Source organism: Papio anubis, chromosome 2, assembly GCF_008728515.1.
Source record: "Papio anubis isolate 15944 chromosome 2, Panubis1.0, whole genome shotgun sequence".
NCBI lineage: Eukaryota > Metazoa > Chordata > Mammalia > Primates > Cercopithecidae > Papio > Papio anubis.
The window spans coordinates 55,687,685-55,705,082 of record NC_044977.1 but is presented as its reverse complement, the minus strand read 5'-3'; the positions used below and the strand labels follow the sequence as shown (position 1 = coordinate 55,705,082).

The 17,398-nt window shown below is 45.1% G+C and overlaps 1 protein-coding gene across 8 annotated transcripts in view; it reads right to left on the bottom strand.

Moving 5' to 3' along the window:
- The window catches only part of SRGAP3 (SLIT-ROBO Rho GTPase activating protein 3), a 315,323-nt gene that overhangs the window by 92,066 nt on the left and 205,859 nt on the right, over positions 1 to 17,398 (bottom strand). For all 8 annotated transcript variants that reach the window (XR_643522.4, XM_021933198.2, XM_021933193.2 and 5 more), the window contains exon 4: positions 2,589 to 2,651. Coding sequence is in view for 7 of the 8 variants with exons in the window: in XM_021933198.2 (XP_021788890.1) it covers positions 2,589 to 2,651 (63 nt within the window). In the remaining variant the exon portion in view is untranslated. The remainder of the gene's footprint in view (positions 1 to 2,588; positions 2,652 to 17,398) is intronic.

Sequence of the window (17,398 nt, the reverse complement as noted above, 5' to 3'; positions counted from 1 at the left end):
TAACTGAGTTTCTGAGTAACTACTGAAGACTCTGTGTGTAGTCAACAAATGATCTTCACGGGGGGTGTGCTGGCACCATGAGGATCCCACTCTTCCACGTGCAGCCAAAGGAGAATGCTGGGGACCCTTCCTCCTCCACTAGCTCCTGGTGACCGTCACCAGGCTGCTGTGGAAATGGCAAGGCATGGCTCATCCTGCTGGGGCCTCAGCCATCCTGCCTGACCTGTGTCTCCAATACCAGCGGCATTTCCGTCCAGCCATCCTGCCCTGCAGCCAGCACAGGGAGGTGTGCATGGAGCACCTGCTGGATTCAGGCCACTGTGCTGGGCACTGGGACCTCGAAGGACACAGAGAGATGACACTGTCCTCCTGATCTCTGACCACCACCTGGCCTTGTCCAGTCTACAAACCACAGAAAGATGACCAGTCCCGTTTGTCACAGGTGAAACCGACAAGTGAAGGGACTTGCTCAAGGCCACACAGTTGGGTTCAAATGGAGCCTTTGGGCCTTTCAAGCAGTGTTTCTCAGCCAAGACCTGACTCCCGGGGAGTTCACACTCCAACATGTTGGAAGACGGGATATAGACAATAAAGATACAAGAGATTTTGGTACATCTGCCATAGGAACTTGAAGCCGAGAGGTAACAACATTCTGAAGGTGGTGGGGTTTGGTCTGAGTTTGAAAAATGAGCGTGACACTAACAGGTAGGTATAGACAGCAGGGACTGCAGAGGAAAAGCAGCAGAGGGGGAAGGTATTTGGTGTAAATAGAGGGCACCAAGAAGAGGAGCCCTGCTGGAGGTCACAGCAAAAGTTAGAGACCTAGATGGGGATGACTGGGGGGTCCCAGGACATTGGGGCTAAGTTGTTTTGCCATTGTGGAGGAAAGTGACCCAAAGTGGAGCCTGAGGAACATAAAAAGGACTTAGACTGGGGAGCACCTGGTCTAGCCAAATTCACTGCAGAATTCTAAGCAGGACAATCCCATTCAGTTACCAGGCTTGCATTATTTATCACCACCCTTCCCCCCACCGTGAGTATGTACAACAGCCTACTTCACAGCCATCAAGGAGGAGTCAATGATGGTGATGATGATGATAGTGATGCTCAGAACTTCTGATACAGAATGCTCTTCTTTTCTCTTTGTTCTGAGCATGCATCGCATATAGGATCTCCTTTAATTGTCACAAGGATGTGCACTAAGCAGGTACTAGTATTTCTACTTAACACCTGGATTTGAACCCAGATCTCCGGCTTCAGAATCTGTGCCTTAACCCAACAGGCTGTTCTGCCCCCCAGTGACCAGCTGATGCAAAGCAATATGTATTCTCAAGCAGCAATTCTTCCTTTACCCTAAGAATGACCCAAGTAAAAACTATCTACAGCTCAAGTTTTGCTCCTTAATTTGGAATCACAGAATTAAAAGTTTCAACTTTTACCTAAGAACTCTCACCCCTGTTTTACTGATTGGGAGACTGAGACCCAGGAAAAATAATGCCTTGCCTAGAGTTCCATAGCTTGCTGGGATCTGAGGCAGGCTTTCTGACCTGAGGTCCAGGCCCTCCCACAAAGGCTCTCAGTGCCTCTGAAGAATTTACCACCTGCTGGCCACACAGGATATAAACATAGAAAGATAATAAAACTGAACAGAAGGGGCTTCTCACAGCCTGCTGTTCTTTCTCCTCATACCAGGGATTTCAAATTCAATTTTAGCAGCAGATTCTCCCCAACACACAAACACACTTTTCATGAAATGCTATATAGGGCACCTATCTATTTAAAACATAACCATTCTCCACTGTTCTGATTGGGGTAGGGTTGAGGGGCCTGGAGCTCTACCTGCTGGGTCTACCCACCCCACTCCCCACACCTCTCCATGGAGTCCCCACACTCCTCTCGAGGAAGCCATAGGCTCTCCAGAGCACAGTCTGAAAGTCCCTGCGTCATCGCTTCATGTGTTTGTGTCCCCATTCACTCACCTTCTTGGATTCTAAAACTCATCTCAAGCACAGTTAGATACTGACTCCAAACAGGTAACAAGGTCAGCTGTGGACCACACTGTGATGTTCTGAAATTATGCCTTGGAGATGGCAAGGCAGGCTCACCCCATAGCCTCACGTGATCCTCGGAGCCGTGCTCCATTTTGCAGATGCAAATACTGAGACCCAGACAAACTGCCTACCTGCCTATGGTCCCGCAGCCGGTAAGGAAGGGCCTCCACTGGAGCCTGTGCTGCCTGACTCCAAAACCTACATCCCCGCCTGCAGGAGCCTTCACACTCACACTCTCATGGCCTTGACTTTGTGCCCTCTGTTCTTGCAGGTAACACATCCACAGCTGCAGGTCGCTTGAATCTCTCATGAACTTTGACAAACCAGACAAGCCCAGGCCCTACCCCAGATGTACAGAATCAGAAGCTGAGGCTGTGAGTCATTACATCCTGACATGATGACACACTGTCACTCAGCATAAAACACAGCAAAAAAGGCCCGGGGTCATTCCAGACCTCTGTTTTGCCTCCCTCCAGCTCTGGTGATGAAGACAGAAGACCCAATCCCAAAACAGCAGTGAGCCTGGGCAGAACTTACTGTGTAGAGCTCGTTGGTCACCTTCAGGAGCTCCTCGTGCATCTGCAGGCCAATCTCCTTGCTCTGGAATATGGAAGAACAAATGTCAGCAGGGGAGAAGTTTGCTGGCTACATTTACCAATCTCTTTTCAAAATGGAAAGGTCAGGAATGTTTCGGGTGGGGTTGGAAGGGGTACATAAATCAGCATAAATTTCATTGATCTACATGTAAATTCCTCAATTTATGTCCGCGAAACAAACCCATAGAGAGAGGTTCCTTGCACATGGGATTCCCTGGTCCTATGAGTTGGGGAACCCTACACATCACTTCCCTACCACAGTGACTCCCAGTGACAGCAGCATACTAAAGATGTGAGGAAGCCCCACAGAATTTTTCTTTAATTCTATGTGTCCTAAGCTGGTATAACCGGAGTCTGAGCTTCTTGTACAATCCTCATGAATGGCTAGAGAGTAGGGTTCCATAGAACACACTTTGAGAAACAATGATGTGGCATCCCAATTCCTCTTGAGAGTAAACGATAATTCTCAAGTCCTCCAGGAAACATCTCAGGTCCTCCAGAACATGAGTCTCCAGCCTTCAGGCCACAGATCAGTCCGTGGCCCATTAAGAACCAGGCCGCACAGCAGGAGGTGAGTAGAGGACAAGAGAGCATTTCCACCTGAGCTCCACCTCCTGTCAGATCAGTGGTGGCATTAGATTCTCATAGGTCCTTGAACCCGGTTGTGAACCGCGCATGTGAGGGATCTAGGTTGCACGCTCCTTATGAAAATCTAATGCAGGATGCTCTCTCTCTGTCTCCCATCACCCCCAGATGAAACCATGTAGTTGCAGGAAAACAAGCTCAGGGCTCAAACTGATTCTACATTACAGTGAGTTGCATAATTATTTCATTATATATTACAATGCAATAATATAGAAATAAAATACACAATAAATGTAATGTGCTTCAATCATGCCAAACCATTGCCCCACCCTGATTCAAGGAAAAATTGTTTTCCACAAAACTGGTCCCTGGTGCCAAAAAGGTTGGGGACCACTCTCCAGAAGACATTTCCTGAAGGATTGTCTTCTTTGACTGAGAATCAGCAGCTGGCACCCACTTGGACATCGCCTTCTTAGCTTTCCAGGACTGGTTACAACAGATGCCCTAACCTTAGTTTGACTTCAAATTTCAGCTTGGCCCTCACCTGTGCTGGTCCCCTGGTCTGCCTAATCTCGTCTTACCACTGCCTGGATCCTGACACAGTGGCAGGTCCACACTGTCAAGGTGTCTGTTCCAATGAGGGACAGGAGCAGTACAGGTTGGCAGAAAGGCCTTGGGGGCACAAGGCAAAAGATCTAGCATCTCATTTCCACTGTTTTACCAGCTGGCTGTGTAGCCTTGGAGAATCACTTCCCCTTTTGAGCCTTAGCTACCTCACCTATCAAATAAAAAGCTTAAACTAAAACAATACTCTCCAAAGCATGGTCTGAAGATCACTGCTATATGCTATGCTAAAAAAGGGGGGCAGGAGCTTCTAAGACTACATGCATTTGGGAAAAAAGCTACTTGAACAAAGGTAGACAAGTTTTCTTAATGCAGGACTTCTCAGTGCCTTTAATGTCCTTCCTTGCATGCAGATTTTCTAGGAAGGAGGTGTAGTATGCAGTTTCATTGACCACAGTCCTGTGGTTTTCATGATATTTAAGGACACAATTCAGAATTGGCTTTCATGATATTTAAGGACACAATTCAGAAAACAATGAGAAAATTATCTCTAGGTTCCATGCAACTTGAAAAGTCTAGAATTCTTTGTTATTTTATTTATGATTGTGATTATGATTTTGGTAAATATTCTCTGCTATAATCTGAATGTTTGTGTCCCCCTCAAGATTCCTATTTTGAAATCCTAACTCCCAATGTGATGGTATTAGGAGGTGATGTCTTTGGGAGGTGATTAGGTCATAAGGGTGGAACCCTCATGAATGGGACTAGTGCCTGATATGGTTTGAACCTCTGTCCCTGCCAAATCTCATGTTGAAATGGAATTCCCAGCATTGGAGGCAGAGCCTGGTGGGAGATGTTTGGATCATGGGGGTGGATCCCTCATGAATGGCTTAGTGCCATCCCCTTGGTGTATTCTGAAGTGTGTGGCACCTGCACCTCCCACTTTCTCTCTGTTGCTCCCACTCCTGCCATATGAAATGCCTGCTCCACCTTCACTTTCTACCGTGATTGGAAGCTTCCTGAGATCTCACCAGGAACAGATGCCTGTGCTATGCTTCCTGTACAGACTGCAGAACTGTAAGCCAATTAAACTTCTTTTCTTCACAAATTACCCAGCCTCAGGTATTCCTTTACAGCAATGTAAGAACAGACTAATACAATGCCCTTAAAGAGACCCAAGAGAGCTACCTTGCCCCTTCCACCATGTGAAGACACAGCAAGAGGTTGCCCTCTATGAACCAGGAAGCAATCTCTCACTGGACATCAAATCTGTCAGTGCCTTGCTCTTAGATTTCCCAGCCTCTAGCACTGTCAGAAATACATCTCTGTTGTTTATAAGTCACCCAGGAAATGGTATTTCATTATAGCCACCTAAAAGTACCAAGATACTCTTCCTGTTTGCCCAGACCATCATGTTAAGTTTCTGTATTGAAAATGGGAGCCATGATCTCGGCTCCCTGAGCAGCTGCAGCCTCCTGCTCTCCCTCCCAGCTCCTTCAGCCTCATAGCTGGACCAGCTGCTGATGGGCAAAGACCAGTCTTCCTCCCACCCTTGCAGAGGTGAGAAGCCTCTGAACCCAGCAGTAGCTCATGAAGGCTTAGTATCAGAATGATGCCTTCTCAGGCTCCTTCTCCTCACCTCCCACAGCCCTTTCTCTCAGCTTTCAGGCCTGGCTTGCCAAGAATCACCTTTCTGAAGGTGGTCTCTGCTTGTGCCAGACCCCTTAACAGACAGCAGAAACCTCGGAGGCAATTCCAGAGACCTGTTTAGACCTCCCTCCAGCTTCGAGAGGTAAAGAAAGGTGACCCAGTGCAAAACTGCAGTAGAGGGTGTGCAGAACCTTCTGTGCAGAGCTCACTGGGGGCCTTCAACAGTGTCCTGTGATTTCTATGGGCCTTCAACAGTGTCCTGTGGGCTCTATGAACCCAATTAGCTATCCCCATTTCCTATTCTCCATGATTCTCTCAAGTGAACAATCAGTGCCTCAGTTTCCCCTGTGGCTCCTCCCCCTGATGTTTCCCCATCACTGCTGACTCCAGATTCTCTGACACTCTCCAGTGGCCTCCTCGTGGTCCTCAAACTCCCCAACACCTTTGATACCCAAGACCCTATTTCTTATGTGTTTATTTTTATGATCTAACTTTTTACATAGGTAATAAAGGCACATGGTTAAAGAAATTCTAACAGCCAGCAGGTAAAATGGAAAGAATAGGTCTCCCAAGCTCCTCCTTGTCTAGAGGCAACTGTTATGAAAAATTTCTTCTGATACTTTCCAGAAATAATCTATGAATAAACAAGCATACATTTGCATATCATATGTTCTCTCTTAACACAAATGGGAGCATATCATACACCCTTTGCATCTTGCTTTTTTCACTGAACGATACCTCTGACAGATTTTTCCATCTTGTAACTCTTATATCCCCTTTTTTGCACAGCTGCTTGGGATTCCATATACCGGAAACATCATAATTAATTTAGCCAGCTCCTTAGGGATGGATATTTACATTGCCTCTAGTATCTTATTATCTCAAACATTGATGCAGTGAACATCCTTGTGTGCTGTCACTGTGCATACGGGCAGGACCCCATCCTAGAGGCAGTTCTGCTGGGAAGAGTCCTGTCTTCAGAATTCCCTCCAGCCTTCCCTTCTTGGTCCCTGCTGCAGCTGGCTCCCTCACATGCTCCTGACTTCAGCTCCCACTTCTTGGTTACCAGAAGCCATGTCATAATCTCCCAGGCCTTTCTCCTGGGCTCTGTCCTGCCCAGGAGACCTTCAGCCCAAGCTCAAAGACCTGTATCCTTAGCTGCTGCAAAACAGTATGGTCTAGATGTCCCCTCATCCCCTCAAACTCAAATTATCCAAAGATGAACTATTCCCCCATCCCTTCGATTTTGGTCAATGGGATAGTATCTTCCTGGGCTTGTCACTGGATACCTAGGAATTCTATTTGATACTTTTTTTAATTCCTCCTTCTCAATCCAATCTGTTACTGGGTCCTGCCTGCAAAGTGACCAATTATTTGTTCTGAATAGCAGGCAAGCTGGCCTTCCCCACTTCCCAGTATCCATTCTTGCCCTTCCTACTTCCTAAGAGAGCCATGAATTTGCCCAGGAATTCATTCCTCCAGGAGAGTTCTTCAAGGGAAGCTGGAGGCTATCTCAACTCAAGATGGTGGATTCTGGTATGTGTTATTAGTCCAAAGGTGAGTATGTGACTTAACTGGATGGAAGAGAAAGACTTCTGTAGCTTTATTGATCAAGTCACTTTCAGCTGGGGTTTCCTGTTACTTGCAGCCAAAAGCATCCTAAGGGATTCAGTCCTATTTTCCACCACCAGTTCCCATAGCAAGCACATCATCACTGTAGATCCAGATCACTTTGTTAAGAGGCACCTCTTACCAAAATCCTTAGCTCTTGTCTCTTTGAGCTCTTGTTCTGCAGGCCTGTGCCAGTGAAATTTCCTGGAAATGGACTTACCCTATTCCTCCAAAGCCTCCTCATCGTCTATAGAATCAAGCCCCAGGTCCTTAGCTTGACTTCTGAGTCAAGCTAACTCTACATGACTAGCACAGGCCTGTTGGGTAGCAGAGGGGATGACTTTGGGGGCCACAGAGACCTGGTTTGGAGGCAGGGCTTTTAGTCGTTCAACTTCTTGGCATCTTAGCTTTCCTGACTGTAAAATGAGCACCTTGTTATGTCTTCTCTGCACTTGTAAATGATCTTGTTTGTTTACTTGTTCATTCATTTATCATTTGTTTCCCCTGCTTCTATGTCAGCCCCATAAGGATAAAGAGACTTTCTCTCTGGCAATGAATGCTTGGATTTTCCATCTGCTGGGAGTGCTGCAGGCAGACAGCCCTCAGCTGAGAGCACCCTACAGGGATGGCCTCAGAGGACAAAATGGCACCAGTATACACCTCCTTCTGAGTGTGGCCCTTACCCAAAGACTGACCACTGTGGGGCATCGAGGTCAGCCTCTTCCTGTCTCAACTCAGACAGCTCTGAGGAGTCATTCCATCTTCAGAACTCCCTGCTTCTACACTGTTGGTGGGAGTGTAAATTAGTTCAACCATTGTGGAAGATAGTGTGGCGATTCCTCAAAGATCTAAAGTGAGAAGTAACATTCAACCCAGCAATCCCATTGCTGGGTATATACCCAAAGGAATATAAATCATTCTGTTATAAAGACACATGCATGTGTATGTTCATTGTAGCACTATTCACAATAGCAAAGACATGGAATCAACCCAAATACCCATCAATGATAGATTAGAAAAAGAAAATATGGTACAATATACACCATGGAATACTATGCAGCCATAAAAAAGAATGAGATAATGTCCTTCACAATATGGATGAAGCTGGAAGCCATTATCCTTAGCAAACTAACACAGTAAAAGAAAACCAAATACCACACGTTCTTATTTATAAGTGGGAGCTAAATAATGAGAATACATTGACACATAGAAGGGAACAACACACACTGGGGCCTATCAGAGGATGGATGGTGGGAGGAGGGAGAGGATTAGGAAATATAACTAATGGATACAAGGCTAAATACCTAGGTGATAAAATAATTGGTATAACAAACCCCCATGACACACGTTTACCTATGTAACAAATCTGTACATCCTGTACATGTACTCCTGAACTGAAAACAAAAGTTTTAAAAAAGCTCCCCACCGGGCTAGCTAGGACTTCTAGTAAGGCAGCCTGCATCACAGCTCAACCTCACCTTGCTGCCTCACCTGCCTTCCCAAGTGGCTCATCCTGAGAACACTCCTTCATCATTCTCCTAGAAGCTAAATTCAGATGTCCCAGGGTCTGCTTCCTGGGGGACCCAATCTGCAGTATCTTATTCCTCTATTCCTGCATTTCTGCAATGCAACAGAGCCTGCCACATGGTACATGCTCATTATATATGTTTGCTTGGCCAGGCGTGGTGGCTCACACCTGTAATCCCAGCGCTTTGAGAGACTGAGGCAGGCAGATGACCTGAGCCCAGGATTCGAGACCAGCCTGGGCAACACGGTGAAACCCCATCTCTACCATACAAAAAATTAGCCAGGTGTGGTGGCACACACCTGTGTTCCCAGCTACTAGGGAGGCTGAGGTGGGAGGATCGTTTAAGCCCGGTAGGTAGAGATTGCAGTGAGCTGAGGTCATGCCACTGCACTCCAGCCTGGGTGACAGAATGAGATTCTGTTTCAAAAAAAAAAAACCCATACATATGTGTGTGTATATATGTGTGTGTATATGTGTGTATATTTATGTATATGTGTGTACATATATATACACATATATACCCACATACATACATATACATATATGAATACATATTATATGTGTGTGTATATTATATATGTATACATATATACACATATACATATATGTATATTACATATGCAATACATATATACATATGTAATATACATATACATATAAAATACATATTATATGTATATGCATATATATGTGTGTGTATATATATGTGTTTGCTGAATGAATCTATGAATGAAGGAAGTGACAGTTCCTCTAAGACTTAGTTTCCTTATCTGTAAAAGTGAGATGATGTCATGGGTCTCATGGAGTCCCTATGAGCATGAAAAGAGATAACACACATGGCAGCACCTAGCACCATATGGGGCACAGATGAAGTCCCGGGGAAATAGCAGTACAGGCTGAATCAACACCCACGAGATGCCAAGGACAAGGCTAGGAAGTTGCCCAGAGAAGGGAATATAGAATCGAATTTTTTAGCAACTCTTCCTTTAAGACTCTCCCAGTTTGCTGGGGTAGAGTCAAGAACACAATTCTAAGGCAGGAAGCGGAAAGGGCCATACAAGAGTTAATGATGATGTGATGTGACATAAAGTGATGAAGAGGATTGAGGGGATACTTCCAGAGCCTTCTTAGCTTGCATGAATGGCCAGAGACAGCCTTCTAGGCAGGGGGCACGGAGATTGGGGATGGTGAAAAGACTGGTTCATGAAGAGAGAAGATCGGCAACAGGTGAGCAGGAGATAAGCCTGAGACAGAGGTTGGGTCAGATCACAGAGGTGGATAGAGTGCAGGCTTCCTTCAGAGCAGGACTGGGAGCCACTGGGGGTTGTTGAGCAGAAGTTTAAGATGACCAGGGCTATGCTTCAGGAAGGTGAAGACACCAGTGATTGGAGGGTGCGTTGAATGGGAAGAGCTGGAGATCGGGTTCTTGTGTCTCTTCCCCAGGACTGTAAGCCGCCAGAGGGAACCTGCCCAGGCCTCTCTGCTCACCAACTCCCCAGCATCAAGCCCTGGGCTGGCCACAGAGTAAATATTCAATTGCACAGGACTCAAAGGCATTCTTTCTATTTTTGGCTGGGGTTGATTGGGAAGGGAAATATTCTCAACTATGGTTCCAGAAACTACTGAATGAGGAACTCAAATGAAACTTTTCACCATAACAGGAAGCCCAAACCCTGTGATCTCCAGCAGACACCACACCCAGCCCTTAGGAACCCAAGTGATCATGTATTCGCTCTCACTGCCCACATTTTCCACATTACTTTCCTGCCTGCAGGGGTCGGGGTGGCAGGCTGCTTCCTTCATGCACAGGGAGTATGTGGACAGTGGAAAACAGTGACATGGGGCCAAGGAGGGCTCAGCCGTGGTAGCTGTGCCTCCCCCAGGTTGATGGAGCACAGCCCTGTCTTTCATGCTCAAATAAGCCAGTAAAATGAGGCTGACCAACCTCAAGCGCCAGTCACCATGAGTGCAGGGAACCCCAGCCCTGCCTAGTTCCTTTGCCTCTTTGCCCGTAGCTAAAGCCAGTTCAGCTCCCTTAGGGCCAGGCATTCCCTGTCCTGTGTATAGGAGGATGTTTAGGAGCATCCCTGGCCTCCACCCGTGAGATGCCAGTAGCATTCCCTACCCCCAACCCCCAGTGTGACAACCAAAATTACCTCCAGACATTGCCAAATGTTCCCTGGGGGATAAAACTCCCCCTTTCCTAGCCGATTGAGAAATAGTGCCTTAGACCAAGGCTTTCAAGTGGCAGCTTCTCTGGCTGCAGACATGTTTTGTTTGGCCATTCAGTGCTTTCAGAACATCTGGATGCTTTCCCAGTGTTGAAAACTCAGGAAATTTCCTGCACGAGTCCTGATTTTCAGCGTCTCTGGTAATGCTAGAAGATCCAGCAATGCCAAGCCCCTGTTTCAAGTATGGTGGCCCCTTCGGTCCGAGTTTGTGCTACTGCTGGTCCAGGTGACCACAGTGCCCAGCTTCTCCCTCCACCCAGCCATGTCCTCCGTATAGCCCACAGAGGTATTTGAGTTTATGACCAGACACTAGTGGAGCCTCTCAGGAAAGGGGTGGCCTCTTGTCCCTCTGCGGTCCATGTTTCACTAGCTTTGATTCCATTTACATGGTGTTTATTGACTACCCAGTATATACCAGCCTAAACTAGGCACTAATGACAAAAAGCTGAATGAGACACGGTCCCTCCTCTTAAGCACTGTTTTATCAACAGCAGTTACCATTTATGGAGCACTTCCCATTTGTTTTGTTTTGTTTTTTAAAAAATGCATTTTTCCTTTTTTTTCTTTCTTTTTTTTTTTTTTTAAAGACAGGATCTCACTGTCACCCAGGCTGGAGTGGAGTGGTGCAAACATAGCTCATTGCAGCCTCGACCTCCTGGGCTCAAGTGATCCTCCCACCACAGCCTCGCGAGTAGCTAGAACCACAGGCACATGCCACCATGCCTGGCTAATATTTTTAATTTTGTAGAGATAGAGTCTCACCATGTTGCCTAGGTTGGTCTCGAACTCCTGGCTGGGCTCAAGTGATTGGCCTGCTTCAACCTCCCAAGGTGCTGGGATTACAGGCATAAGCCACAGCGCCTGACTCCATTTGTTGAATACTATCCAATGTCACTCCCATGCATTATCTAATTTAAATATTTACAGGAACTGCTATAATTATTCCCACTTGACAGATAAGCAGGGTTGGGGGGCTGGAGGTTCAGAAGGGCTGAGCAACTTCTCCAGGGTTGCACAGCTAGAAAGCCGCAGAGACAAGATTCAGCTTTTTGACTGGTCTGACTCCAAAGTTGGCACTCATAGCAACTTACTATGATCTACTTCCTTAGGACTTAGTTCAAGATGCAGACCCACAGTGAAAAAAAGTCATCACAAGGCTGTAATGGAGATGAGTCCAGACCACAAGGAAAATACAAAGGAGGCCCTGCCCTCCAGACATGACCTACCTGGCCAACGCACTTTCTCATCACCTGCGCAGAAATCTGCATCTCTGGGCCTCGCCCCAACTTACAAGCAGATCTCATCCTCTTTAGCCCACCTTCTCTGCTAGGAATAAACCAGCCATGATGGCCATGTCTTGCTTCTCCCTTCCCCCTTCTTCTGCTAACAGAAGATGAGATGTAGGTGGAACAGGCTCCTGTTTGCCTGGCCACACAAGATCATCAGGCAGGGGTAGGGTCTGACCAGGCTCCAGCTCCTTGCCTTCAGTGATCAGATCAGAGACAAACACGTGTTCCAGGCTAAGCCAATGAAGAATCATCCCTGGGAGCTTTCTCATAACCACAGTCTCAGATCATCTCTCCCCTGGGGTTGCTAAAGGGGTCATCAGGAGTACTGCACTGCCTGCAGTACCAGGCCCACTAGGGCAGACAGCCAGAGCCTTTCAGTCCCTAGATCTAGTGGTGCCTAAACAAGATTCACTTCTGTATTTCATCAGTTTACAGGATATCATACATTTTCATTTTTGCTTATTTGAAAGCATACTAAGGTAATCCATGCTTATGTCAGTCTGTAGATACCAAAATGACCACTGAATGAGACGGCCTTCTGAAAACCCTCCACCAAGCATCAGTTTTCAAAGAGTTCCTGCAAAAGGACTAATTTCCCAACAATTAGAGCACATGCTCCCTAAAGACCAGAACCCTGGCTTCGGAGAATGTCCCACAATGCCGATTACGAACACCTACATACAAAAGGCGCTCTGTAAATGCCTGCGGATGAGCTCATCATTGTGCAGGAGCAGTAGGAAACTAGAGAGGAGTAAAGGATGGTCACCTCTGACCCTTATTTCTTTGAAAAAAAAAATCAAGCAAATATTAATTCATGTCAAGATGAAATCAGCTGACAAAGTTCTTGACACACACAGCTCTGAATTAAATCAATTCCTTTGCCATGAAAATCTTGCCCTGTATGATTTGATTTTGGTTTCAACGCAGGGATCATCATGCTTTTTAGGAAAAACTCTCAAAAACCTCATAGTAGGTCCTAGGACTTTATGAGTTACATTCGAAAAGCTCTATTTCTTTTGTTGTTGTTGTTTTGAGATGGAGTCTTGCTTTGAGACCCAGGCTGGAGTGCAGTGGTGCAATCTCAGCTCACTGCAACCTCCATCTCTCGGGTTCAAGGGATTCTCCTGCCTCAGCCTCCCAAGTAGCTGGGATTACCGGTATGTACCACCAGGCCCAGCTAATTTTTGTCTTTTTAGTAGAGACGGGTTTTCACCATGTTGGCCAGGCTGGTCTTGAACTCCTGACCTCAGGTGATCCACCTGCCTCAGCATCCCAAAGTGCTGGGATTACAGGCATCAGCCACCACACCTGGCCTAAAAAACTCTGTTTTTAAAGGGCATGTGTCTATCTCCCTCAAACTAACTCAAAGATGGGTCGTTTCCAGAGCTAATGTCACTCTCTATGTCTAAAATATAATACCATCTTAAAATGTTGGGTTTTAAGAACAACACCTCACACACACACATACACACACACATACCCCTTTCATTTCTCCCAATGAGACCATCCTAAACAATCTTTTAGAAAATTGTAATGCAGGAGTAAGACAGGTGGCCTTTGTTAACTCTCAGTTATCTGTGTTGGGCCGCTCTTCTCCTGTCTCATCAAACGCTACTTCAGCCAGCCCCTGTCTCTGTTTTCTCACTCTTTGCTTGAGTAGATGTTCTCATGTTGGGTTACTCTTAGGGACATTTCATGATTTTCCTAATTCTGGGATTCAAAAACAACAACAGGAAACAAACACAATTCAACAACAACAACAACAAAATCCTTTGTCTCTTTCAGTCCTAAATGCCGACAGATCCTACCCACTGCTTCTCCACACTCTGGCTTGTTTTCTCATCAAATCACAAAACTTGAGACCCACAGATGTTCCCTATTTAAATACATGATATATGTAAGCACGGGCCATCTCCCAAAGCGATTGTGTTTTTATTTCCAAAGCAAAGGTTTAAAAGGCGTGTCTCAGAGGATCAGGCTTCTCCAGCCTGTGCTGGAAGGTCAGCCCCCGAACACAGCAGCTCCAACAGCTAATGGCTCACTCCCATTCCTAGCCAGGGCTTTGGTTGCCAATAACCGGGCCATCGGCTCTCCATCGGGTGCGAACCTCTGCTTTCAAATATCCTCCTTAGCCGGGTTTCTGCCCACCCTCTATCCTAATCCTTTTATTCTTTCCCTCTGCCTCCCATTTTCTTCCTTTCCCTGCTCCTGGACTCCTCCCTATTCTCCTTCCCTTCCCACACTAATTTATGCCTCCTGTTGCTGAACTCCAAATGTTGTCATCTACTCATTTTTTAAGAATGCAGATTCGAGTCCTTAGCTCTTCCTACTGTTGCCAGGGCTGGGATATCAGACTGCAAAGAAGCAGGAAGGCCCTGGAACCACTTGGACATTCTTGGCAGTGGTGAGCCCCACTCATGCACACCCAGGAGCCCAGGCATGCACGGAGGCAGTGAGTCTAGCACTGTGGCCAGCATTTCCTTTCCCTGCAATTACTCCCAGCCTTGCTTTGGGACCCTGTTTATGCTGAAAGCTTCACTTTCAGAACTGCTTTACATAACAGGCCTGAGGAAGTCCAAGGATACCTTGGAATGGTTATGAAAAGTGAACTGACATGGTCATGGTAGAAGTTTCTGGATCTCTACTGATAATACTAAATATTATTAATAATGGTAATACTTATTAATAATAATTCTTAGTATAATTACTACTAATGTACTTATAATACATACCATTGTGGATAATAACAATAATAGTTATTGTTTCTTGATCTCTTGGCATGTGCCAGGCACAATGCTAACTGCTTTATGAGACAATACCTCATGTAAGCCTAAGATCAGCCCTTTATGCGAGGCACGATTGTTGAATCTATTTTGAAGATTAGAACACAGACGCTCAGGAAGGGTGAGTAATTTGCCCAAGGCCATAGAGCTAGTGAATGTGATATTCTCAACCGAGTTGCCTCCATTCGGAAAGTTAGCACTCTAAGCACCTTTAAGGTCTTCTTTCCCTAAACTTGTAAAAATAATTATAAAACATGAATACTCTTCTGCCTTAGTATAGAAAACATATTGATATTTACACAGCTCTGCTTTAGATCATCATAAATGTCAGAAAACATACAGTGCCCTGTGCCATCTTGTAGAATCTCCTGTCATCTGTTACTCAATCCTGCCCCACCCTGGCTTCCAAGCCGAGGTAGCTGGGGATGGTGTGGAAAGTTGGGCTGAATCTCTGTGGGCCCAGAACATACTCACATACTCAAGAGTAATCTTTCTTGATTGTGTCCCTGACGTCGATGTTTTATATTTTTTATATATATATATATATATATATATATATATATATATATATATATAATCTCTCTCTCTCTCTCTAAGAGTCACTCACAGATCAGGAGCTATGGTTGAGGGTAAGATGAAAGCCTGCATACATGTCATGGGAAGTGACAGGGCTGTCTTCCTGAAAAGCCAGTATCTACGAAAACCTGAAGCTGCTCAGTTTTGAGCTGCTTCCTCCCACTCTACTTATCTTCAAGATGACTATGGATGTTGTTAGGTTTATTTGTTGGTTTCAAAGCATTATTGATCACTTATTACCGTTGAATCACTGACTTGAGACATCACTTTAACCTCCTTGTCATTTTATAACCTGATCTTCTGTTTCACTTGAATTATTTGTGGACAGGATGTAAATGAGGATTGCATTGGCATTTCAAAAATGTCTCTATGTATGCATTCACCCATCTATCCACCTCTCCACCCATTTGCCTATTCACCCATATCACCCATTTACTCACCCACTGATCCATTTATCCATCCACCCATCTATCAACCTACCCATGCATTCACCCATCCTTTCTTTTAACCATCCATCTACCCATCAACCCACTCATCCACTCATCCATTCATTCATTCATCCATCCATCCATCCATCAACCCATTCATCCATTCATCCATTTTTCCTTTCCTTCCTTCCTTCGCATTCCTGTATCAATCTCCCTGATCCAGGCCCCATTATCTTTCACAAGTGTATATATACAAGTGTATATGTATAATAACGTGCACCGTCCATCCAAAATCTCTTTTCAAAGCCATTAAACATACCGTATCAAATTAATCATCCTTCAACTTGTCTCTGATCATTTCACCCCTCTATTCAAGAACCTTCAGTGGATCTCTAATGTCTAGAAAATAAACCCCAGCTTCTCACTCTGACACCCAAAGGCTTCCTCGACCTGACTCCAACCTCACTTTCCTTATTTTTATCTTTAATTTCAGTCTTCCAACATCTAAAATATGCAGAAAAGGAGAGAGAACAATAACAAACACCCAGGAACACACCACTCAAATTAGATAACAACATTTTGCCATTTCTGCTTCAAAATTATTTTTAGGAAGCAAAATGTTATAGATACACTGGAAATGTTCTTGGTCTCCTTCCTTGCTCCCTCTTTCCTCAATTACAATTCTGAGACTGCTGCGTATTCTTACACATTCTACATTTGCATAGCTTTATTTCAGCCAGGTGTCTAACCATATGAACCATATAAAGTATTCATCTGTGTTCCAAATTTTATAAAAACATCATACTGTACCTTACTTTTTTCACCCAACATTAAGTTTTCAAGTTTTATTCACATTGATACTTGTAGATCTAGCTCATCTTCACTATCGTATAAGATTCCATGATGCAACTACCCACAGCCTATTTAACCATTTCCCTAATGATGGACATTTAGGTTATTTCTGTTTCTCTATTGGAAACACCACTGCAGCAAACATTCTCATACAGTTTTGTGTGTGTGCAGATATGCTAGAATATCTTTGGGTTATATTTAGAAGTAAAATTGTCGGGTCAAAAGGTCTGTACCCCTTCCTGCCCTGTTACTAGATACTGCCTGATTATTCTCTCAAGGAGCTGGACTTATTTACATGTTTACTGGGAATGTATGAGGGTCCTGAGGCTCCACATTCTTGCCAGCACTTAGGATTGTTTTACCTACCAACTGGGAGTCAGATTGTATCTCATTTTGTTTTCTTTTACCTTTTCCTGATTACCAGTAATTATGAGCATCTTTTCTTATATCACTGACCATTTAAGTTTCACTTTTTAATTTTTTTTTAGGCAGAGTCTTGCTCAGTTGCCCAGGCTGGAGTGCAGTAGTATAATCATAGCTCACTGCAGCCTCGACCTCCTGGGCTCAGGAGATCCTCCCACCTCAGCCTCCTGAGTAGCTGAGACCACAAGCACACACCACCACACTTGGCTAATTTTACAAAAATTATTATTT